At 49.8% G+C, this 23037-nt stretch overlaps 6 protein-coding genes across 6 annotated transcripts; 2 read left to right on the top strand and 4 right to left on the bottom strand.

Annotated features, from left to right (window-relative positions):
• Positions 1-1915: 1915 nt before the first annotated feature.
• On the bottom strand, positions 1916-5888 carry F4807DRAFT_88440 (DUF1708-domain-containing protein). The gene is made up of 6 exons (XM_048003600.1): positions 5153-5888; positions 4938-5083; positions 4784-4877; positions 4486-4714; positions 2168-4434; positions 1916-2117 (listed from the first exon to the last, which is right to left on the bottom strand). The coding sequence occupies exons 1-6, from the start codon at positions 5346-5348 to the stop codon at positions 2017-2019; spliced, it is 3033 nt and encodes a 1010-aa protein (XP_047854253.1). The 5' UTR covers positions 5349-5888; the 3' UTR covers positions 1916-2016.
• A 3139-nt stretch (positions 5889-9027) lies between these two features.
• Positions 9028-10755, bottom strand: F4807DRAFT_88342 (uracil-DNA glycosylase). Its single transcript, XM_048003599.1, has 2 exons — positions 10162-10755; positions 9028-10030 (listed from the first exon to the last, which is right to left on the bottom strand). Exons 1-2 carry the CDS (start codon positions 10548-10550, stop codon positions 9271-9273), a joined length of 1149 nt encoding a protein of 382 aa, XP_047854252.1. The 5' UTR covers positions 10551-10755; the 3' UTR covers positions 9028-9270.
• Positions 10756-10815: 60 nt separating this feature from the next.
• F4807DRAFT_426150 (mitochondrial carrier) lies at positions 10816-13096 on the bottom strand. Its single transcript, XM_047998020.1, has 2 exons — positions 12649-13096; positions 10816-12567 (listed from the first exon to the last, which is right to left on the bottom strand). The coding sequence occupies exons 1-2, from the start codon at positions 12833-12835 to the stop codon at positions 11417-11419; spliced, it is 1338 nt and encodes a 445-aa protein (XP_047854251.1). The 5' UTR covers positions 12836-13096; the 3' UTR covers positions 10816-11416.
• A 294-nt stretch (positions 13097-13390) lies between these two features.
• Positions 13391-15566, top strand: F4807DRAFT_426149 (uncharacterized protein). Its single transcript, XM_047998019.1, has one exon. It carries the CDS (start codon positions 13644-13646, stop codon positions 15258-15260), a length of 1617 nt encoding a protein of 538 aa, XP_047854250.1. The 5' UTR covers positions 13391-13643; the 3' UTR covers positions 15261-15566.
• A 12-nt stretch (positions 15567-15578) lies between these two features.
• On the bottom strand, positions 15579-18377 carry F4807DRAFT_88270 (uncharacterized protein). The gene is made up of 2 exons (XM_048003598.1): positions 17878-18377; positions 15579-17788 (listed from the first exon to the last, which is right to left on the bottom strand). The coding sequence occupies exons 1-2, from the start codon at positions 18036-18038 to the stop codon at positions 15898-15900; spliced, it is 2052 nt and encodes a 683-aa protein (XP_047854249.1). The 5' UTR covers positions 18039-18377; the 3' UTR covers positions 15579-15897.
• A 1200-nt stretch (positions 18378-19577) lies between these two features.
• On the top strand, positions 19578-22943 carry F4807DRAFT_451688 (ankyrin repeat-containing domain protein; the record flags this gene model as incomplete). The annotated part of the gene is made up of 4 exons (XM_048000256.1): positions 19578-19615; positions 19674-20249; positions 20306-21991; positions 22112-22943. The coding sequence occupies 4 exons, from the start codon at positions 19578-19580 to the stop codon at positions 22941-22943; spliced, it is 3132 nt and encodes a 1043-aa protein (XP_047854248.1).
• Positions 22944-23037: the final 94 nt, after the last annotated feature.

The raw sequence follows: 23037 nt of genomic DNA, 5'->3' as shown, positions 1-23037 counted from the left end.
AGGCCGTCTTTTATTGCTCCCCTGCTTGTCTAGATTCAAGTCTGGAGGCTTTGGCTAGACCATCGAGGCTGTTCGGACGGAAATTTACTATACACAAGGGAACCGAGTCCTGAACGCGTCATCGCCTATCAAGCCAGTTTTAGGCTCTGACAGACACTCTTCTGCGCCATCGGTTAGCTACAGGAATTATTGCTGCTCATAGGTACATATGTAATGGGCTCTGCACAACAAGCAGTTACCACAATGGCGAGCTATGCGATAGAAGAGTCTTGTACAGCGTGCTGAAACTATATACCTACGCTGCTTATTGGCCAGGTATGTATTCTGACGATACATTGCTTGGAAGTTCTCCAGTATGATACATCGTACCTACATTTAATATTATGCGAGGCCACACATATTATCACGTTCCCCGTGAAAAGGGGAGGGAAAAAAGACATTCCGAATCAGGGAATGCAACGCCGGACTTGTCCTACCGAACCTTATTACCCTATCTCTTTGGTTGGCATAAGACTACAGTCTCCACAAAACCGGTAACTGTACATCGGCGATAGCGCAGGCCCTTAAAGCCTGTGAGCGTTGAGGCTCTCACAGTGATCTTCGGAGGCGTCTAACCAACTAGAAGTAAGATTTTGTGGAATTCAGGGGTTGCTGGAAGTACAGTTACTGATCGTGGTGGAGCTGTAGTCTTATGCCAACCAAAGAGATAGCATTGGATACTTGTCAAGTAAGTAGTCCTATTGGCTACCTACATATGTGTTTGCTACGGCAAGCACACGTTGTTCGGATAAAGAGATAGAGAATGTAGGCATATCGAATGAAATTACTAGTCAATATGTCTCAAGGATTCATTGATGAAGACTTGGTATTGTTAAATCTACAATGGCTCTTCTATTGGTATCTAATATCATGCGTGGATGGACGACATATACACTTGATTATCGAAACTACATCTGATTTACTGGATGTTAGAGTGTTTACGACGAGAACACATGTCGGCGTTTGGTAGTTTGCCTTCTCATTCTCCAACAACCATACGTCAAATAATACCAGAGGATGAGATTATAGTGTCTACTTGAAGGTAACAATCCACAATTATCTCAAGCAAGATAGCAAAGCGAGCCGTGACACAGATTAGTCTGTTCCCGTATTTGGACGGATCGTTGAGCAGAAGTTTTAAATAATCAAGGATGAACAGCTAGATAATACAAGAGTCTCACAAAAATAATACATATAATACTGGAGTCCGACTCTCGGATCAAGTACAGACTAAGCTTCGGGTAGCTTGTTCATATCCAGAGAGGAAATAACATCTACTAGTAACCTACGAACATGTCACCAATATCTAGTAATTCAAGACTCATCGTCGAAGCAATAATAGAAAAGAAGGCAAATGCGTTGGCACTCTCGTCGGATAAAGTACCTAGGTATCTTCCAAGCTCTTTCCGTCCCCCGTTTGTTTGCGAATGGGTATCTCCTACCCCTAGTCGTCTCATTACTCCTCGAACTCGAATAAAAACCAGAAACGACCGAAAGGATTAATCTGCAATAACACATATTTGTTGTTCATTCTTTTTTTTGGCTGGCGCAGGCAGCGACCCAAGAATATCCGATCCATAGCCAAGCTATGCCTCCTCCATCCAGGGTTACTGTATCGCCTTGAAAACGATTTTCGTTAAGAGACCGAGCTGTCACCATTCTCTCATTCGCGAAACTCCAAAGGGCAACGGTTTGACGTTGAACGCCGAATTTCAAATTAGTAAAAAAACTAGATCCCAGTCTGGTCCTGGTTGCGAAGAGAACATGAGACGGCATGTTCTAGTGGTATCATTGGAATAGAAAAGAAAAAGTGCACAAGGCTGGTAGTATTAAGGAGCATCCGGCGCGCGTCCCAAATGCTACTAAAGGGAAGAATGCATCTGGAATCCATGGCTTCTAGGCGGATTGATGTAGGCGAATGTTTAATGTTGATATCCGTACTGTTTCGTACCCAAGTCTTCAACTAAAATACCGCCCCTAGCGGCGACTAGGGGGTGTTCCGGGTCCAGCGGCACCATCCATATTCCCGGTTAACTCGGCAACACGGGCCTTAATTCGAGCTACACGAGATTCGATAGCTGCCGTAGGTTAGCATTTGGATTACTAGATAGAAGAATGTGATCCTTACTCTCTTCGCCACTGGTGTCATCATCACCATCCGTGGTCTTGCTATACGCACCCCGACTCTGCTCCTCGCTCTGTCGTGCGGCACGATCAGCCGCATTCCTCCTAATGGCAGCCCATCGATCTTGCATCGGGACGGTCGGCGACGGGGCACCTTCATCCTCATCCTCCTCGATAGGTGGGTGGTTGCTGGGGTGTCTAGCAATCGGGGGCGGTGCGGCAGAGTCAACACTCTGATCTTCGTCAGGGACGAAGGCGGGTTGGTCCACGAGAGGACCTTGGTCGAAGCGAGAGAACTCCTGATGAGCCTCTGCAGCCTCCGCAGTATCAACGCGAGACAGGTTGTCGTCGATAGACGGGTCATAAGCTGGCGTTTGGTGTACAGGTGTGACCGGTGTTTGTGTGGGCGTCTTCTCTTCGGCTCGTTCCTCAGGCGCCTCAAGAGCCGGCTCAACGGGCGCCGGTTGAGGTTGCTGTGCTGGGGAAGCACTTCGCGCTGGCTGTGACGGTTCCGAAGCAAGGAAGCTGTTGATGTCAGTGGCCGCATTCTCCGGCAACTTGGATTGTCGATTCTTATTTCGGCCGAACAACTTTCTAAATCCACCGCTCTTCTTTTCGTCCTTGTGAAGCTTCTTGTGCTTCTTATTCTCAGGGCTACTTGGTACAGGGGAAAGCATATTTTCCCGGGCAGCTTCCAGGCTCTCTTCTTCACGAGGAGGAGGGGGCAAAGGCGAATCTTTACCTGTGGCTCCTGATCGCTCAGCGGGGTGGATTGCCTGCGGGGCCTCAAGCTTCTTTTCCGCGACTGGGGGCTCCTGTTCGGGTTCGGGTTGCGGTGGCGCTACGGCCGGAGAGGGAGCTCGCTCTGAAGCTTCCGGCTTAAGATTACTGCCATTTGTCGCGAGCCCATTCGCTGGTGGATGGTTGGGTAACTGAAGGGAGGTTTGAGATATACCACGGCCGGCAAAGGCGTTGCCGAGATAGGCCTCGCGAATAGCCTCCTTGTCGTATTTGTTCGCCCATTTCATGGCCGGAGAAGCCACGTTCACGACGCCCGGCTGCAGGGTTAGGATACTGTTGGTCTTTTCCTTGAGAACATCGGCATCCGTACGCCCGCGCCTTTCCGCCTTCGGCATTGACTGTTGCTCCTGGAGTTGCTTGGCTTGAAGCTTTTGCGCGGCTGCCTGGATCTTCGCGTGTTGGTCAGGCCCGATGCTAGTCTTGCTTAAACCAGCACCAGTAACTGTACCGGAGTTCGCGCTCTTATCAGCAATCGGTTTTGAGGTTGACTTGCTTCGAGAAACACCTCGTCCACGTCTGGTCCAACTGAAAAAGCCTTTCTTCTCTGCAATATAGGCGTTCGCATCAGGCTCCGGAGCGGCGCCTTTTACCATCTCTTCCATCACAAGCCACCGGCCTTGGCGAATCAACGTCTCGATTACGGAGCATCTTCCAAACGCAGATTTCCTCTCGGCAGTTTCCTCGGGAGCTAAACTGCTCATCCATACCCACCAAAATGCGTCGTCGAGGTCAAATCGACTAATGCTAGCCAGTTCACCGGGTTCCAGCTGATGCGTGGTCTCCAATCGTGGGCGGTGCGATTGCGAACTACGTTGTCGGACAACCGTCTCGATAGGTGGCAAGATCTTATCCGGTGGTAGCAAGAGATTCGACGGGGTATTCGGCGCATCATCGACAAAACCGGAAGATAGGAAATCCGCCCAAGAGGGTGTGGTTGGTCTTCCAAGATTTCCACCCGATGCCGGGGTAGTTCGTAGTCCGCGGGGATTTCGAATTTGGTTAATCTTGACCGTCTCTTCGTCTTCCTCCTCCTCTTCTAAGGTATCCCCGAAGCCAATATCCTCGAATCGCGACCACGAAGCATCTCGCAAACTAGTTGAGTGCTTTGAGCTAGAAACTTGAGATTGGTTCGCGAGAGAAATCGCTTTGAGAACTCTGCGACACTCCTCCGTTAGAGCTTTCACGGGATCTTCGAATTCGGAAAATTCACGAAGCGCTTGATCCTCGTCGCGATATTGGAAGTGGTTGGCACGGCGTAGGAGTGCAAATGGTGTCGGCGATACGGTGTCAACAATCATGACAACCTTGTAGGTAGATGACATCAATAGCGATGGGGTTTGCGGGGGATACTCGGTTTCTTGCAGGAGTTTCTGCAGGGACATCGGGAGCATGGATATGCCCGCACGAGCTTGCTGGGGGGATAAAGATCTCAGGTAGGCAAAGAACATGTGGCTCGTAGCATCAGCAGCGCTAGAATTCATTAGAAACCCGTTATTAAGGCAACTTTAGGGGTTTACAAACCTCAACCAAGACTTATACCCGCCTTCGAAACCGTTACCAGAATCCTTGTGTTCGAAGGCCCACCATGCCGCCATACGAGATAGCTTACGGCCACCAAAGCCATTGGATTTGCCATGAGCTGCGATAGCGGAAAGCAAATCGAAGTAGTTGAAGATGATCTGGGATCTCGCCTGATTCTCGACGCTTAATGGGATAAATGTCGAGAAGGAGTCGCGCGCCATACTCGAGTCTACATAAAAGGTAATTTCTTAGCATATTCATGGATATCTCATGTTTTCACCGGACAAGCTAGACGTACCTTGCTCTCCAACCTTGAACAATTCGTAGGCATCCCATCCCACGATACCACCTTGCAGTCTGCTCCAGCACCATTTTAGGACACCGGATATGACCTGAATATATGTTAACAATTATATATCAGATCAGCGCATTTTTGATCTGTTATGACGTACCATAGGCTCGGTCATCCGCAGCTCCTGCAGGAGGGCCTCGCCGCGCAAGTTCTGGTTGCCATCGAAGAAGTGGCGGATAAACGTGCGTACAGCGCTAGGATCAGAAGTCGGACGGAACGGGAGAAGAAGAAACGGTAGATCGAGAGCTATTCATGCGAACTGGTTAGCCTGGTTTTTTATTGTCAAGAAAAACAGGTAGATTAATTTTTTTGTACCTCTTGCTTTCAGCTCCTCGGTGCAAATCTTGATCAGCTCTTGGACTTCCTCTGGTTCGATGGACGTTCGCGTGTATGCGTCTTCCCAGCGCGGCTTGTTGGATAATTGATGGGTCAAGTCATTAAGATGGGCATTCTTTTTGGACTTGAGTTTCCCTCCATCCTTGCCCCTTATTCTTGAGAAGAGGCTCGGCATGGTGATTGGTTGTGACGAGGTTGTTATGTAGATGGATACGGGACGAGGAAGACCACGTAAATTCACGTCTAGAGATTGAAAAGCTTGGGAATAGAGATAGCCGAGTGGGTGTTGTGATAGTGGGAATTTTAGCACGGGCTAACGCATAAGATGTTTGAAGAGGAAGACGACTCGGACCAAGTTGCGCACAGCGGAGTGGGGGTTGGGTATCAAGTAGTAATAATTTCGAATTTGTTATTGCTCGACTCCGTTCAGGCCGGGTATGATTGAGATATTCTCTACCGGGAAAACTTAAACTTTCCAGGACATGAATTAATAGGGGGAGGCGCACCATACACCTTGATGGGGACGAGGACGGGAAAGAAAAAGGAAAAATGAAAAATAAAAAAAGTGAACGAAAATATCAAACGATTAGAATTGAAGACTTCACGGAATATGCGTGAAGTGGTAGTAAAACGAAGGGTATCAAGATGCACGCATGGGGAAAAGGGTTCAAAAAGTTTCTAATGGTCAGTCAAAGGGGAGGAAATGGAAAAAAATAATTATTATTAAGGGGCCGCTTCAAACTTCGACGAGGATAACATACTATCTATTCAAGGAAGCCAGTCAACCCATCAATCCCATCCTCGCGACTTCCCCCCCAAATCTCAAGCTACATCGATACTACCTTACCTAGGGTACATACAACACGTACCTCCAAGCTAGTTCGACGCACATTAGCGCACCTGCCTGGACTATCCCTTTCAAGAAAAGCGTTGTTTAGGGAGATTATTTTAGTTCTTTTTGTTCTAGCTGCCAGGTAGGCGCAACTAGAATCGACGATGGTGATTGGATATCTCCGCTCTGGGCTTGCTTGGGTGGGGAAGGTGAAGCAGGAACGCATTGGTCAGCTTGGTCAGGGCACCATTGGACTTTAAGAGTCGAGCTAAATTGAAGCTAGGATGTGTCTAGGTATCTAGAAGGTCACTTCCACGCCTCCAACAGGGCTGATGATACTTGTCAAATTCGCGACCGCGTTCAATAACTTTAATTTAATTACAGGGCGGGAAGTGGTGACCGGGTACTGCCCGGTCAGACTTTTTTGAAAGGTCAACTGCTATCTTTGGTCGTTCTTTGAGGTCATTCGTCCATGTAGGAACCCGGACCTAGACCTCTTTCTTTTCAACTTCACATGCATCTTATCGTACACTCAGATACAACATTGAAAAGACACAAATTGGTTGGTTTACTCACTCGCTCACATCTGAGTGTCAAGATTTGCTATGTAATATGGAAATAATAATGTTCCACCTGTGCATTTTTCCTACCTTTTTTTTATTTCAAGATTTTTTTTTCCGTCTGGCTGACCTGCGAACTTCCATGTTTGCTTTTCACTAGCACGAAAACTAAGTCCGCAGCTTTTGGACTAGAACCATGTCACTACCAGGTTCTTGGTAAATTGGTTGTCAGCTTAGTCTCAAGTCCAAAGCAATGTCGGACCCGGACAGCTGATTCTGCGTCAAATGAAACTTGACGATGGCTTCACTTCGACACCTAAACTGGAACTCTTTCTAGAAAACATTTGCCATCTGCTGTTTACCATCACGCTCTTGCTAAATCGGGCTCATCTCACCGTTGTGGACATTTATTATATTACCGCCGGTTGTGAAATGGAATACCACCTCAGCTAGTGTCGATCGGCGCCAACACGATTCTTGTCCTGCAGATTGAGATTTGAGCAGACGGGGTTGAGCATCATCGGAACACCATCGGCAATTCTATACAAGTGCCACCACCTTAAATGTCACCATCTTCCGGATTTGTCCAACGCACGTTACCTAATCCCCCCTTTCTGCCGTTTGAAGCTGGATTGAATCTGGATCCTGTCCTGTATGCGGCCGTGTTCGTGCTGTGCGACACAATTGATGTTGAAACAACACGAATAAACATGTGCCCCGAGAAGACGAATTCGCTTCGTCAGCCCGTTGGAGAAAATGCGGTTGGTATCTTTTATGGCCATCAATCATTAAGATAAAATGATTCAAACAAATGCCAAGACAATATCTACTCGCGCCTCCTTTCCCTTTCATTGATCCAGCTCATCTATTCTATAGGCGTCAACCTTGCATGGGCACAGCTCATCATTCGGAATTCGAACCCAATTAATTCGCGATAAGCATTGGGTCTGGCCCGACCAGTCAGTTTTTCTAGACTAGGATTTGGATGAGTTGGCAATGTCGTGAGGTCACCGGAAAGGAGAAGCCTGATTCGGATGGATTTGTCTGCGAGCAATTGGTGCAGCGCAGATGCATACGATTGGGTCCCCGGACCATGAAGACGTGTCCTGCGTGTCCACAGCGGCCGCAACTATTTTCGCATCCAATAACGGCGTTTTAGGCCTCCAAGGGACTTGGTACGACTAGCATCAGTTGCATATTGTAATTGAACTGCTGCTTCTCCAGCCCATCCGTCCCTCGGATCGTACGGCTCATCTGGTGGAAGGGCTGATGCAAAGGATAATGGAAAAAGTGTCGGCTTCTGGAAGCTCTAAATCTGAAACTTAGGTCTAGAGTACGCCACTAACCACGTTTGGATCTATCTACAACTCGCTTTGGGTTGACAAGATGGTGTGCGAAGGTGTGGCACGCCTGCATACGGAATTCAGGGGACCAAGGGACCTGCATATTTAGCGTGTGATCTCAGTTCTAACTGTTCCCACAACCACGATAACCCCAGAACGCATACTTACATACATTAGCTTCTCTCGATCTAACATGTTCGCAGAAATATCTCCAGGAATCACAAATGCCACCCGTAACTTAGGCTTCCAAGATTTTCCTCGTCGTTGCGATCAGAAGCAAATATCTTCCAGATACTCGCTAGAGGAACAGAACCACAAAAACGAAACGCCCTACGTAACCCCGCCCAATGCAACGACGGCATGTAACAATACGTATAGGGTGGGGTACCTATCCAGGTTTGCCCATTACCGGTTCCCGAGACAGATCCTTCAGCAGCCTTGCCATGTCTCCATAGAGTTAATGCCGGCGATGACATTTCGCTATGCTAGCAGCCTTGCGAACTGACGTTGTCAGCAGAATACGAAGCAGTATAGCCACACATTGTCGCGGATCTATTTATGCGCTAAGATCTTGGAGTTTTGGTTACAATTTTAGGTACCTTGAATCGATCCTACGGTCTCTAGACTTTAACCATATAATCTTTTTGACTGCCAGAGTACCAAATCACCCGCTCCAACCATTTTCTGCGCTTACTTCCCGCTATCTTCAATGGTCTAGATTTGGCAGTTACGAATCCGTCTGCAGTAGGTATTGACGACGTTAATACGAGTACAATCGTGCTTGATTACGAATGTCTCAGGTGATACGTTTTGAGACACGGCCCCTTCGTTTGCAACTTCCAAGTCTAGGCTGAGAAATCGTGCCTGCCTCTTCATAAGGTTAGACGATACTCCGAGAGAATTTCCGTCAAATCCGCCGAGAAGACACTTGAGTTGGACATGCTTATTCAGCTCGAACACATAACTATCCAGTTTTACGGTCTCTCCAGTGCGACATCGAGTTCAAGCTATCAACAATAAGCCACATGATATCGGCTACAATAGTAATTAATAGCCATCGAACATCAGCACTCAAGACAGAATTGATGGAATTTCGATTTCACAACAATCATTGTTCCATTGCGCGACTCAAGACTTTGAAGCAATTATTACTTCCTTAAGCAACTTCCCTAAGAAGGGGTATGTTAGCTAATCCTGTATGTACTGTACAATCTCGATATGCCGTGAGGAGACGCCTGTCCAACCATTTAGACCACGCAACGCCAGCCAGTATACTACACAGGTAAGACGAGAGGTCTCCGAACGCCTTACCCCTTATTCCCGAATACCAACCCTAAAGTACTTTCCTTGCTTTGCTTTGTTTTACTCCTCCTTAACACCATCTGCCTTACCCTCCTCACCCATCTCCTGCAATATCTTACTCTCCTCCTCGAACTCATCCTCATCAATCTCGCCCACCGCCACAACAGGCGTCGCCTTCTCCTTATCCCCCTCATTCTCCTTCTCTTGCTCCTCAACATCCTCGTCCTTCTCCATCTCCTTCTTCACATCCCCCTTCTTAACCAGCGTGCTACAATTACCCAAACCCCAATCAATCACCTCGCTCTCACCATACCTCAGCGCGAGCCACTCATTCGTCGCCTTGAAGTGTCCGCAGTCGAAGAAGCCGCGCGACGCGCTCAGCGGGCTCGGGTGCACGCTCTTGAGGACCAGGTGCCGTTTGCCATCGACCTTGGCGACGCGCTTCGCGGCCGGCGCGCCCCAGGCCAGGAACACGACGCCGCGCGTGCGGCGCTGCGCCACCACGTCGATGACTTTTTGCGTGAACCGCTCCCAGCCGCGCTTCGCGTGCGAGTTCGGCTCGTGCGCGCGCACTGTTAGGCAAGTGTTCAGGAGCAGCACGCCGCGCTCGGCCCAGGGCGTGAGGAGCCCGGATTTGTTGGGCGGAGGGACGAAGGATGGGTAGTCTTTCGCCAGCGCGATGTACATGTTGCGGAGTGAGGGAGGGGCGGGCGTTGGAGGGCGCACGGAGAAGGCGAGGCCGTGCGCTTGGTTGATGTTGTGGTATGGGTCTTGGCCTAGGATCACGCATTTCACGGTATGGAAGGGGGTGTGGCGGGACCTGGAGGGGTGGTGGTTAGTTGGTTTGGGGGATAAGATGTGGTTTGTACGGATAATAGATAGGTTGTAGGTATATAGGCAGGCAAATAGGTATGTAGACAAGTATATACGAATAAAGAGAAAAAAACATACCAAGAATACACATCCTCCCTAGGTGGGAACACCTTCTTCCCGCTCTTAATTTCGCTCTCGAGGAACTTCTTCAGCTCGATGAACTCCGGCGTGACGATCTCGTCCTTGAGGTGGGCCAGCCAGCTGGGGTCCAAGGTCTGGATCTCGAGCTGCAGGTGGCGCTTCTGCTCGGGCGTCAGACCCGCTACCCACTTCGCCTTGTCGAATTTGAGAGCAGCCGCCGACGCTCCGTCGGATTTCGACGCGGCGGCCCCGGACAGCGGCGAGGAAGGCGGCGCGCCGCCGGGAGAGCTCTTGGGGGCGCCGAAGAAGGATGTTATGCTCGCGTTGACCTTGGGCTTCTTGTTGGAGTCCGGGGCCGAGTCGTTCTTGCGTTTGAGGGACGACATGGTGAATGGTTTCTGTGTATATGTGAGAGTCAAGGGGAGTGGTAGGCGTGGTGTGAGTTGTAGGTGAGGTGGAGGTCGAAGTCGAGCTAGAACTCGACCTAGATCCCGCTGTGTGAAATGACGTAGAGACGGCAGCGTGGTCGATTTTTTCTTTTTTTTTTTCTGCGAAGTTGCACAATCCTAATTTATAACGTAGTACGAAAAAACCATACGAACGCAAGTCAGTCTACGCAGGAACATAAAAAGGGGTTGGATTTTTAAGACAATTGGATTGTTAAAAAATCAAGGTCGGGAAGCAGAAAATTAATAAGCTACATAAAATGGGGGTTCACATGAGGCGCGTTTGGAGACGCGTCTGCCGCTAAAGCCCCTAATGACGCGAAATTCGCAGCGCGTAAAGTGGCTTGTGCGATGCTAGCTTTCAGCGCATTGAAGCTCCAAAAAGTGATAGATCAACTCGGTAAAAGCATTGTATGGTTGACTAAAATTGGAGTAAGAGCTAGCAAAAGCAAAGATCATGCATACGTCGTATGTATCGATCGTCAGGACTCTAGACCGGTCAGGCCGGTTTACCGTAATGTGCATATTATTCATCCAGGACTCGTCGAGACCTACGGTGAGTTGTGATCTATCATATCCTTGCTTTTTTCTCTTCCCTTCTCCTTGTTCTTCTCTCCCGTAACATGAGCGGCATGAGGTAGGTTGGTAGTATACAGAATCATTCCGGTATATGAAATCGTCATCTCTTAATGCAATCCAACCCTTTTTTGGTCCCAGTTCCCTCAGCCTCTGAATAAGGTATCATAGTAAAACAACGCCTGCTAATGCAAAAATCAGAATTGAGAGGGGAGAGATCGTGATACACATCAAGGCTCGCCAGCTTCACCCTGCTGCTGTTTTAAGGCTTTCTTTTCGTTCATACTCCTGAAAACCCGTTTTCCAACTTCGTAGCTGCTAATCATGATGGCGCAGGATGGCGCAACCTTGAGGGTACGAGGTAGCCATCCCTTCCAGAGTCCCGCCAAGCCTTCCGTGGAATATATGTGCCATAGGAATTTCAGCATCGGCTGAGTCTCTGGAGCCAGACCTTTCTCTGTTACTGGTAAAGCCTTGTTTGTTGCATCGTGAAAGACTTGTCTACGGGTTTTGCCTACGTCAAACGGCATGGTCGCCAACGACGCAGCTGCACCCGAAAGAGCACCTGCAGTAAAAGCATCCATGAAAGTTGCTGTGCGGCCTTCTCTGCTCTGCGATCGCTTCCTTGCTCCCGTCTTTGAGCCGTGGTCATCTCGAGTTAGAGATCGACCTTGCCGCTCTTCGCGTATATCAGTGAGCTTCCCCCTGATAGTCTCGTAGCCAAACCAGTACATTCCCGAAAAGGGAACGTCTCGCCAAAGAGTTAGTGTTAGACCCCGCCAAAGAGAACGGTACCCATTCTCGTTTACCATTTTTCGAATGCCCTTGAAGGTATTTGCTAGATGACCCGTTGCGGTCGAGCCCGGAGATGCCTGGAGCCGCGTCCTGAATAGCTCGATGGGACCTACTACGGCGGCGGCGATGGTTCGTGCGAAGGAACCCGCTATTAGGGGCGCATAATCGTCCTTGGTGAGTTTGTTGACAGGACTTGCTTTGTTGAATCGTAGCCATTCGTAACCTGTGAAATAGATGATGTTGCCCGGAACAGCCATGACCAAGGTCGGCGAGAGACCTCTCCATAAAGTCGTAAACCCCTCATGGCGCGCAATCTTTTTCATGCCGTCGAAGGTCGAGTTAAATGTTCTCTTCTGTACTTCCTCTACGGCGCATTCTGACGTAGCTAGGCCTTCGATGGGACCACCGGCGACGCAGACTTCGGCATTGTTATTCATGAAGAACACTTCTCGACAGCACGCAGTAACTCCAAGGTTCGAAGGCCGAAAAGCACTAGGTGACGAAATTGCAAGCTTCTGGAACTCTGTGACGGGCTGCGACGAACCTTGCGATTGTAATCGGACTCGGACAACATCTAAAGGAGTGACTAGACCGGCTGTGTTAGCATTATTTCACCCCATCATAGCTATATACATAATATGGGATGGAATATAACATGAAATCTTACCAAGTAGCGAGGTCAAAAGACTGCCAGAAATGGCGGAGATCATCTTCTGGCCCACCGAAATATCCACACCGTCGCTACCGTCATCCTGCGACGAAACCATCGTCTGCCCTACAAAAGCGTCCTCGCCGTCTCCTAATCGATCGTGGTTGTGTCCGCCGAATGTGTGGTTAGAAGCCATCATGCTCATTGTCTTATGCGCCTAGCCCGGTTGTCCCGGGGGCGCTTTTATATCGCAGCTCGATGCAGTGAATTAAAAGGCTGTTTGGATCTAGGATAAAGGATCGAGATAGAGTTATTACATTGACAGGAAGGTTTACTAAGAGTGTGATTTGTGGAGGATGTGTAGGTGGCTGAGGAGGCGAATAACTAAAAATTGAGAATTGAGAAATGGGGTTGCGATGTCGCGGGCGAAACTCTTTAGCGTCATCAATACATAAGAGAATTCTAGAACAGACAGAGCTGTGAGGCTAAACTTTTTATGAAATTTTGCCGGCCGCAAGCCGAGACCGAGCTTTCAAATCCGATAAGACGGATTTTGATAAACTCCATTGAGATTCAATGCGTGGTGCCTTATCATGATGTCACAGCCAATCGGACGCCCTAAAGCTAAGGTACCTTGTAACCCCACCATCGCCTACCTGCAGGCCGCAGCCCGCGGTGTGACTCTCACGCCGGGTATGTTCGGCGATAAGATGGACTTAGATAATGCATCTTGCGCCTTCCGATCCATCATACCGGAGCACATCATTACTGGCCGCATCTTTGACTTCATCCATAATTTAGCCCGGAACTTACATAACTTTGGAAACCGTTCAGATCCTTCAACTCGTCACCGCTAGATATTCACCTTGAATTACATACCTATAATTTCTAACTTATCTACCTACTCATATTAATACACCTAAATTAACCTTAAACAATCGTTGATCGACAATTGAACGCCGAACTTTATCATTGTTAGAATCCGTAATCGTTTAACTGACTGCCTTGCCAAGATGGACCAACCAACCGAACAGATACAATCCGAATTAGAAAACTTTAGGCAACAATGGCGGGCCGAGGTCTCAGCTCGTTCTAAGAACACGACTGGCTCTCAACAGCCGCAACAACAGCAGAGAATAAGTTCAACTCAAGCTGGTCCTTCAACCCCGAGCAAACCTTTGAGAAAAAGTGAACCTGCCCATAGAAAGACTACCTCAAGGATCGTCTCTCACGTAGAAGATGAGGAGGAGTACATCCAAACACAGTCTTTTGATGAACCAGACCCAAGTAAAGCACCAGGACAGAAACTCGGCCGTCAGGATGGCCCTTCCACTACTACTAAGGATAAAGAGAAGGAACCCCAGACCGCCTTAGATTTCTACGAGAAAGCCGTTGAGAAGGAGACAAGCGGTAAATTGGGAGACAGCCTACAACTGTACCGCAAGGCCTTCCGCATGGACGACAACGTCGACCAATCTTACCGCAACAAGCACTTCCCAGCGCGTTGGACCAAACCGGTTCAAGTCAACCCGTCAAACGCCCCCGCGACGGTTCCTAACACCGCCCACCACTCCCTAGAAGGACCCACACTGTCGCTCCCAGATCTGATCGCCAGCTTCTCGGACCTGAGAATCGAGGGCGTACCGCCGGAATGCGAGGGTGTAGAACCTCCCCCGTGCCCCATGGCCGCGCTCCCCGACGAGATCCTCGTCCACATCCTGCGCGACGTGGCCGTCGCCGACGTCGGCGACTTCGTGCGCCTGGCCCAGGTCTGCAAGAGATTGGCCTACCTCGTCGCGACCGAGGACCAGATCTGGCGGCGCGTGTGTTTGGGGACGGAGTTTGGGTTCGGCGGCATGCACTTCCACTGGCAACTAGGCATAACGTGGGAACCACTATCCCCCGCACAGCAGCTGCTCTCCGACGACGCCGACGCCGACGCCGGCGCAGATGTATTCACGCTAGACCAATTAGCCCGTCAGCGCGAGGAAGAGCGGCGCGCGACTACGAGCGTACTGCTTAACAGCCTGTACGCCGGGTCCTGGGCGACGATGTTCCGGCGGCGCCCGCGCGTCCGCTTCAACGGGTGCTACATCAGCACCGTGAACTACATCCGCGCGGGCCAGGCCTCCGTGCACCAGATCACGTGGAACAGCCCCGTGCATATCGTCACGTACTACCGGTACCTCCGCCTGTTCCGCGACGGGTCGGCCATCAGCTTACTCACGACCGACGAGCCGGCCCACGTGGTCCATCACATGACGAAGGATAACCTGGCCCTGCACCGCGGGGGCGCGGGACCGCATCTCCCGAGCGCGGTCATGGCGAACGCGTTGAAGGGGCGCTGGAGGCTGTCTAGCGAGGCGGACGATCCCGAGGCCGCGGTTAAGGATATGGAGGGCGATTTGTTCGTCGAGACCGAGGGCGTCGGGCCAAAGTACATGTACCGCATGGAACTCACGTTCAAGGGCACGGGCGCGGGGAAGGCGAAGGTGGGCAGTAATAAGGTTAGCTGGAAGGGCTTCTGGAGCTATAACCGCGAGACGGATGATTGGGCGGAGTTCGCGCTTCGGCATTATAAACCGTTCTTTTTTAGTCGGGTTAGGAGTTATGGTGTTGGGGAGGTTTAGGGGATAGGGTTATGGCGAGAGAAGTTGTGATGGGTAGGGGGGGACGGTGTATGAGGGCTATGATGAGATGAGGGTATGCTATGTTAAGATGTGCTAGATGAGTTGAGTTGGAGGGTATTGGGGGTGCAGGTCAGCTTCAAATAAGGGCATTAACGCGTATCATGACAATGGAAAGAGGCATAGCTCATGGATTTAGGGAGTTGGTGAGACTTGTTGAGTCCTGACATTTCACTACTGAGGTACTGATTATATTCTAAAGCTTTGTTGATAATATGAACTCATAGTGCTGTAAAAGTGAGAAACTAATTCGCACTCACAGCGTAGACATATTGAACGGGAACAGCTGTACTCTTGTGTCCAGGTATGATCTCCCCCATTGTTCCCTGCCCCTGCCCCTTTTCATGGATCGTAAAGTAAGCGTAAGCCTTCCCACCATTATACGATCATAGGCCTACTTGTCTAATATCTCTCACATCTTATGTAGGTGTAACAATATTGAGCAAAACGTAATTAAGCTGTGGTTCTGGTGGTCTATCGTTAAGACGATGGAGATATGTCTACCCCTTTTCGGTAAGAGGGTTGGTGCTCGTTAACTAGAAGGAAGAAAATCTCAAGTAAAGACCTTGGATACCATTAACTATGCGAAGAATCTATATATGCCATAATATGAAAAGAAGTATAAATATAATAATAAAACTAGAAAATAACTTGCGTTGGATTCTATCAGCCCGACCGCAGTTTTGAATATAATTTTGACTTTTGTTATAGTATTATCCACTTCGCTTTCCGTTGATTCTCTCAAAACAGTTTCCCCGCTATTTTCTTTGTTGGATTCCATAGTAGCTTCCTCAGGCCTTGCCTCTGTTTCCATTAACACGCGGTTGTTGTTTTGAGCGGCAGTGTCATCTTCGCCTCGGTCGGTGGGACTTTTATGCAGCGGGGGCAACGACACTTCATGTTGAGCCTCCTGGACGTCGTGTTGCAGCGGCCGTCCCCTGCTTGCGGTTCGCTTCTGAGCCTGCATGTACCTGCGAGCCATACACGTCGCGTCGGCAGACTCTGTTTCGGAGTAAGGTGATTCCAGATTTGAATTATACTGTTGGTGTGTCGGCTTGAATCTAGTGCTACTGGCTCTGGACGGGTGAGGATAGCGATGTTCTTGGAATGAGGGCGACATAGGCGGTCCATACTCATATGTGGCCCGAGCTATCTCGTCTGCCAGCATCTCGACAATAGGAAAACCCAGCTCCTCTCTTATCATGCGTAGTGTCTTACGCTCCTTGCGTTCCCAGGTCCTCTGCTGCTCTTTCCGCTTGAGCCGACGCCCTCTACTACTTGGGGAAACCGCTATCGTATCCCTCTCGCTTTCTGTCTCAGCATATACGTGGGGCGCTTCTGGTACATCGGGAGGTCGTTGTGGCAACGGTTCGCCGTCCTCGGACAGTGTTAGGTTGCGTGGAATGTTTACGCTCGGGGCGGGCGACACGGGGGCATGCCCGGAGTAACTAGATCGAGAGATAGGGCGCGATCGTTGTATGGGCTGTGCGGTGTCGTTTTGCTTGCCTGCCTCTCGCTTCCCTATCTCTTCCACTTCGGCCTGGATCTCCGCCTGTAACTCGTCTCGTTGAGCATGTGTTCCTGTGTCTGTCTGCTTTTCTGTTCCGAACTCTTGCTGAACTTTTCCTTTTAATAACACCATAATCTCATCAATGTTATGTTCCACTTTCTCTTGAATTAGCTTTGATAGTCTTTCATTTTGAATCGTCTCAGCTTCTCTCTCCCGAGCGGCGGCATTATATTCGGCCTTAATTCCCCTTCTCACTTCCCTTATTATTGTTCTAATTCCCTCGGTCTCCCGCAGCCTCACTATTTTGTCTATTCGTCGCTCCTCTTGTACTCTTTTCATCGCGGCCGCATTGTGGTCTTCAAATATCGCATACCGGGGGTCATCCATGTCGCCTATGTCGTCCAAGATGCTGCTTATCCCTTCGCGGGGCCCGCGAGTCGCCGGAGTCATCGTCGGTCCGTAGCGGCGGACCTCATCCTCAAATAGGTTCTGTCTATAATAGTCCGCTTCATTTTCTGGCTTACTATACATAGAGAAATGTCGCGAGTTATTTTCTGGACCACTACGAAAGCGACCACCGAGATCGTCGGCGTCTATGTCTCGATGGTTTCGGGAAGAGGACGGTCGTTGTATCCTAGGGGCGGGGGTGTAGCGAACATAGCTATGCGGGTATGGCACATCGGGATTATTCTCTGATATGGGGGCTCTCTCCCCGAAGGGGACGCGAGAACCCTCGTGCGGTTGCTTCTGTAGTACGTGCGGAAGGTCATTTCGATTGGCCAGCACAACCGGCTGACCATAGGCGCTCGCACGCCGCTGGATACTGGGACGTTGAAATGGGGGAAAATAACTATCGTCCTTAGAGACTGGGTTGGGAGTCGTCCTGTGTCGAGAGTGCGATCTCTCGACGGACCATGGACTTGGTCGATGATGACTACGGCTCCGTGTCCTCGGCTCCTCACTAGATGAAATGAGTCAATGGCCATATTTCTCTACGGGGTATTGTAAGACATAGTGGGGTCTGTCAATTAATGGACGGTCTAGCCTCACCGGTTAGATGACTGAGAATACGGGCGCGAGAGGCGAGGGGCCTCGTTACATTCGTCATCGGGAGGATCAAAGTCGGAGCCGTCGCTGACGTCTTCGGCTATAGGATCATGGTATTGGGGATCTTCGTTGAAGCGAATCTTATGGGAACCGGGCATGTTCATGCGGAGTAGTGGCTAAGATATCTATATATAATATAATGCGATGTCGCTCTTCACATTATCTATGATTAGCTTACACGAGTGTATGGATGACGATAGTGACAAGTCTCTGTATTATGCCAACAAGGTAGTGGAAAGCAAGGTGCATACGATGATAGCATTTGTATTAGTTGAAGGCGTATAACCCTATTTTAGATGAATCAATATCACCCTTTTTTAGCGTGGCGATGATTTGGTGAGCTATGGTCTGAACTTAGGCAGTCGTCGGATAACAATGTTTTGGTACAATTAGGTCTAACAGGAAAATGAGTGTGGCTTAAGATTGATATATTACTAGGGGGTCCACCTATTAAACCAGAGCACACGTCTGAGAATTGCGGTACTTTTGTTAGTCGAATCTATCGGGGTCTCAAATGTAGCTGTGTATTTGCACTTTGTCACTTACCTACATGTATGTATTACGAATAACTGCACCATACGAGCGGCTGAAGTAAAGGGGGTCACGACCTGCTTCGTATGACGGTACTGTCGAACCAATAGCTCTCAGATCTTCGGCTTTTGAGGCTTGCATAATACGCATACTTTTGGTCGATTGCGTCAAACAAGGCTTACCGCTTGCATAGCGGTCAGATAGTGCGGGTTGCCAGCCAATGAAGCCGCCTGTAACTGAATCCTGCAATAGGTTGCGATTGCCATAATATGGTTTCCGGACCAGGCTGTGTATGTGCCTCCGAACTGGCGCTGATATGGCTGAGTGAGTTAAATTGGGACAAATATTTCCTCTTGAAGCTTTTTGGCCACTCCCGGCCTTTGTAACTCTACCAGATGATCGCCTAGGGCATTAGACGTAGTTAGTCCAAGGGTTACATTCACAGAGTCTGCGAAGCTAGAGAAAACAGCGTTCATCGTGGCAAGCCGTCGTTCGAATACGACCATAAAAATGTCGCCTCCAGACCAGAATTCTCGTCCGCATGTAAACATAAACGCAGAGAATGGGGGCCCTGGCAGCCAGTACATCAGCGACCGTTCTGGAGACCAGAATGTTGCAACTGGTGGTGGCCGGGTGATCAAAATTGATCGCCAGTTCAATAGTAAGCCACTGACTTTGCCCACTGTGTAATCTTTAATACTAAGGTTTTTTAGTACGAAATTGTTGGGACACGACAGAGGAAGGGATGCCTTCCCTGTTTCGTCTGTCCCAGTCTCAGCCGTTCAACAGGCTGGCGAAGTTCCCTCAGAGACCGAACCGTGCGTTTTCTAGAATGTGTAGGGTGACTCTGCGAAGCAATGTACTGACAAATTCCAAGGTGCGGACATAGTCGCCTGGCTGATGCGCCAGCCGAATCAAACCCCTCTAAACCTTCAGCCGTACCACGGTGAGCTTCTCCGCCAAGTGGTCCCGGGTACGGGCAGATGGGTCCTGGAAACTGAGGAGTTCCTTGCTTGGAAAGATGCCTCAAGTCCTTCACGATTGTTATGGATGCACGGTATAGGTGAGTTATACCAGAATTGCACTCTTAGATATTCCTACTCTTATTAACGATGCGTCACCTAGTTGGATCTGGTAAGACTATGCTGATGTTAGTAGCCCAGGGTCCGTACCATTCAGGGCCTTATATACTGAAACTTTCTCTCCAGCTCCCTTGTGATTGACTCGCTCGCAAAAGAACGAGAATGCGGCAAAGACACTACTTGTGTTTATTTTTATTTCCAAGAGGGAGATAAGCGCCACGTATCGTTTGCGTGTATATGGGCGACTTTGTTAATACAGCTGCTATGGGCGTCGAGCGAGCTGAAAGGAGAATTAAAAACGGAATTCGACTACTCGCTCCAAGGATCGACTCCACTCGATTCATATGCGTATTTAGAGCTCTTTAAATCCCGGGCTGCCACCGTAAAGACAGTTTACCTAGTCATCGATGCTTTGGATAACTGTCAGAATACCCCCGAAGAAGAGACACAGCAAAAAATGCGAGATGCTCTCAAAGCACTTCCGGATAATATACGGGTTCTCTTCACCTCCAGAGACGACTCGTTTGATTTGGGGGTGGCAGCAAATCGGAAGCTGCTCATCACGCTGAAAGCACGGGACGTAGAGACCTACGTAAAGAAGCGGATCGAGGACAACAATATTCTGAGAATCGTTTTGAAAGATGACCAGAAACGAAAGCTCGTTATAGACAAAGTTACCGCTATCACCTTATCAAGTAACATGTTAGTTTGATGTCTCAAATCTTGAACCACCTTGCGAAACTGCTGACTTTATCTAGGTTCCTGTCAGCCAGGCTCTACATGGATGAACTGAGCAAACGGAGGATATTTGCCGACATCAAGAAAGCGCTGGGCGAACTTCCTGACAGCGCATTCAAGATCTTTGATGAATCGGCAAGGCAAATAGCCCAGAAAATCAACCTAGGAAGCAATGATTCCAAAGGTTGCCTGATTAAGCATATTCTCACCTGGGTGATATGTGCAAAGACGGAATTGACTGCTGAGCAAATTTGCGATAGCTTCGCCATACAAAAGAGCGGTGGACAGCCTTACCAGGACAATCGACCTAGCGAAGAACTTCTTGTGCCTGTTTGCGATGGATTGGTCGTCATGGACCCGAAGAATAGGATACTCAGTCTTGTCCACAAGTCGGTACAGACGTATTTGCAGAAGCATGGCATTATACCAGAAAATGCAGATATCGAGATAGCCAAGAAATGTCTATATTGCCTCTTGATTGATACAGACGACCAAGAAGTCGAACCTTCGCTGCTCCAATATGCCGCAAAATATTGGTGGGCGCATCTTGGCTGCCAGGGACAAGCCGACTCAGAGGCGGATTCGTTGGCATTGAAGTTTCTTGGGGACAGCTCCAAGCTGGCTAGAGCATTCAAGGCCATAGAAGGCACCGACAACGGCGCTTTTGACTACATGACGGGCTTGCACGCCACGGTGCACTTTGACCTTCTATCCTGGGCAGAGCGCCTCCTCAGAGAGGATACCGACATCAACGCTCAGTGTTCGGACGGCCAGACGGCCGTACACTGGGCGGTTAGGTACGGGCGATGCAAACTTCTAGAGCTATTCATTGATAAATTGGCGGAACTAAACATACGCGATAACGCCGGCGACACGCCACTCCACAAAGCTCTCATGAGGCCAAGCGCCGACAAGATGCCACTTCACCAAGCCATCATGAAGTCGGAAGCCGACGACGAAAATATAGTGAAAGCACTAGTTGCCAAGGGCAACGCACGGTTGGATATCGGAAACACTAGGGGTATCTCGCCAATGTTGTCGGCCATTCGCTACGGGCCTACGTCAATAGCCAAAATCATGGTTGAGAGCCAGAAGGATGTTGATGCTGAGATCTTCGATGGTTGGACCTCACTGAGGCAGGTCTTCTATCATGGCCAGGACATCGTCGAAAGCGGCGTAGCGAGCCAAGGGGATCGCCGGGCGGGGGTTAAAGGATGGGCTCAGCTGCAGCACGCAGTTGGGAACCACGCCCGCTCTCTGGTCGACATATTGCTCGAGCGCGGCGTGAATCTGAATCGTCCCTCGGCCGTAGATGGGTGGACACCTCTCGAGCACGCGGCCAAGACCGGCGATTTGTCTAAGATAAGCCGACTGTTGATGCGGCAGCCCAACCCAGCCGACGTCCACCTGCAGGACCGGCAGGGGAAACCACCCCTGTGGTGGGCCGTCTCGTACAAAAGCGCCGCTGCAGTTCAGTTGCTGGTCAAGCACGGCGCCAACGTCAATGAGATATACAACGATAAATCAACGCCGCTATCCAAAAGTGTTCAGATGAAAGATAGCGATATGGTGCAACTGCTTATTAGGTTGGGGGCCGACGTGAACATGAGGATAGAAAACGGCTCAACGCTTCTGATCGAGGCCATCAAGCATGGCGACAAAGACACAGCCTGGATGCTGTTGAATGCGAATGCGGCGTTGGACGAGTGTGACGCCAGTGGTTGGTCGGCTCTCTCTTACGCTACTAAGAATCAGAATAAAGCCCTGGTCTGGCTTCTATCTACAAAGGGCAACCTGGCTGTGAGTTCAAATACGCGCATCGGCAGAACGGATATGCAGCATGCCCTTGAACTGGCCATAATTTACGACAATCTCTCAATAGCGTGGTTGCTCTATGAGCACGGTGCTTCACTAAGCGCTGCGAACGGCACTGGGTCAACTCCATTGCATGAAGCCGCTAAGAGACGGAATTACAAAGCTGCGCAGTTCCTCGTAGAACGTGGCGGAACCATTGACACTAAGGACGCCGATGGCTCGACGCCATTACACTACGCCGTACGGGTTAACCATGACGATCTAACGGACCTATTAGCTTCGCAAATGCTGCGGTCGTCGCGGAAGTCGGGGCTCGATATCACCGACAAACAGGGCAACACGGCGCTCATACTAGCCATCCTTAATCAGCGACCGGTTGCCGTGCAGTCATTGCTCCAGTATGGTGCCTCGTGCAATGTTGCCGACCCGAAAGGTCTGACGGCGCTACACCATGCTGCCCATTTGGGATTTAAGGAGGGACTAAATCAAATGGTGGACAAAAAGTTCGACGGCAACCCCAACGCAACAGATAATAAGGGTTTTACGCCGCTCCACCACGCGGTAAATGGCGGGGGTGCCGACCCGGAGACGGTGCGGATATTAGTGAGGGCGGGCGCTAATATGGAGGCACAAGACAACGACGGGCGGACGCCGCTGATGCTAGCTGCTCAGCTAGGCTGCGAAGGGTTAGCGCACAGCCTCCTATGCGAAGGGGCTGATGCTCAAACACGGAACAAAACCGAGCACACAGCCTTCTCCTATGCGAAGAATTTCCCTAGCATTCGAAGGCTTCTCAACGAGGCCCATCCGTCAAGAAAACCGCCGGATTACTATGGAAGGTAAGTTTATACAGCCAAGGACTATGTCGAAGGTAAAATACAACATCACATGACCGTGGACACTTCTCGAAAGGTAGTCCTAAAGGGGAGTAATATTA

Source organism: Annulohypoxylon truncatum (assembly GCF_022578515.1).
Source record: "Annulohypoxylon truncatum strain CBS 140777 unplaced genomic scaffold F4807scaffold_16, whole genome shotgun sequence".
NCBI lineage: Eukaryota > Fungi > Ascomycota > Sordariomycetes > Xylariales > Hypoxylaceae > Annulohypoxylon > Annulohypoxylon truncatum.
Note: the sequence above shows the minus strand (reverse complement) of the source record. Positions and strands in the feature narration are given on the sequence as shown.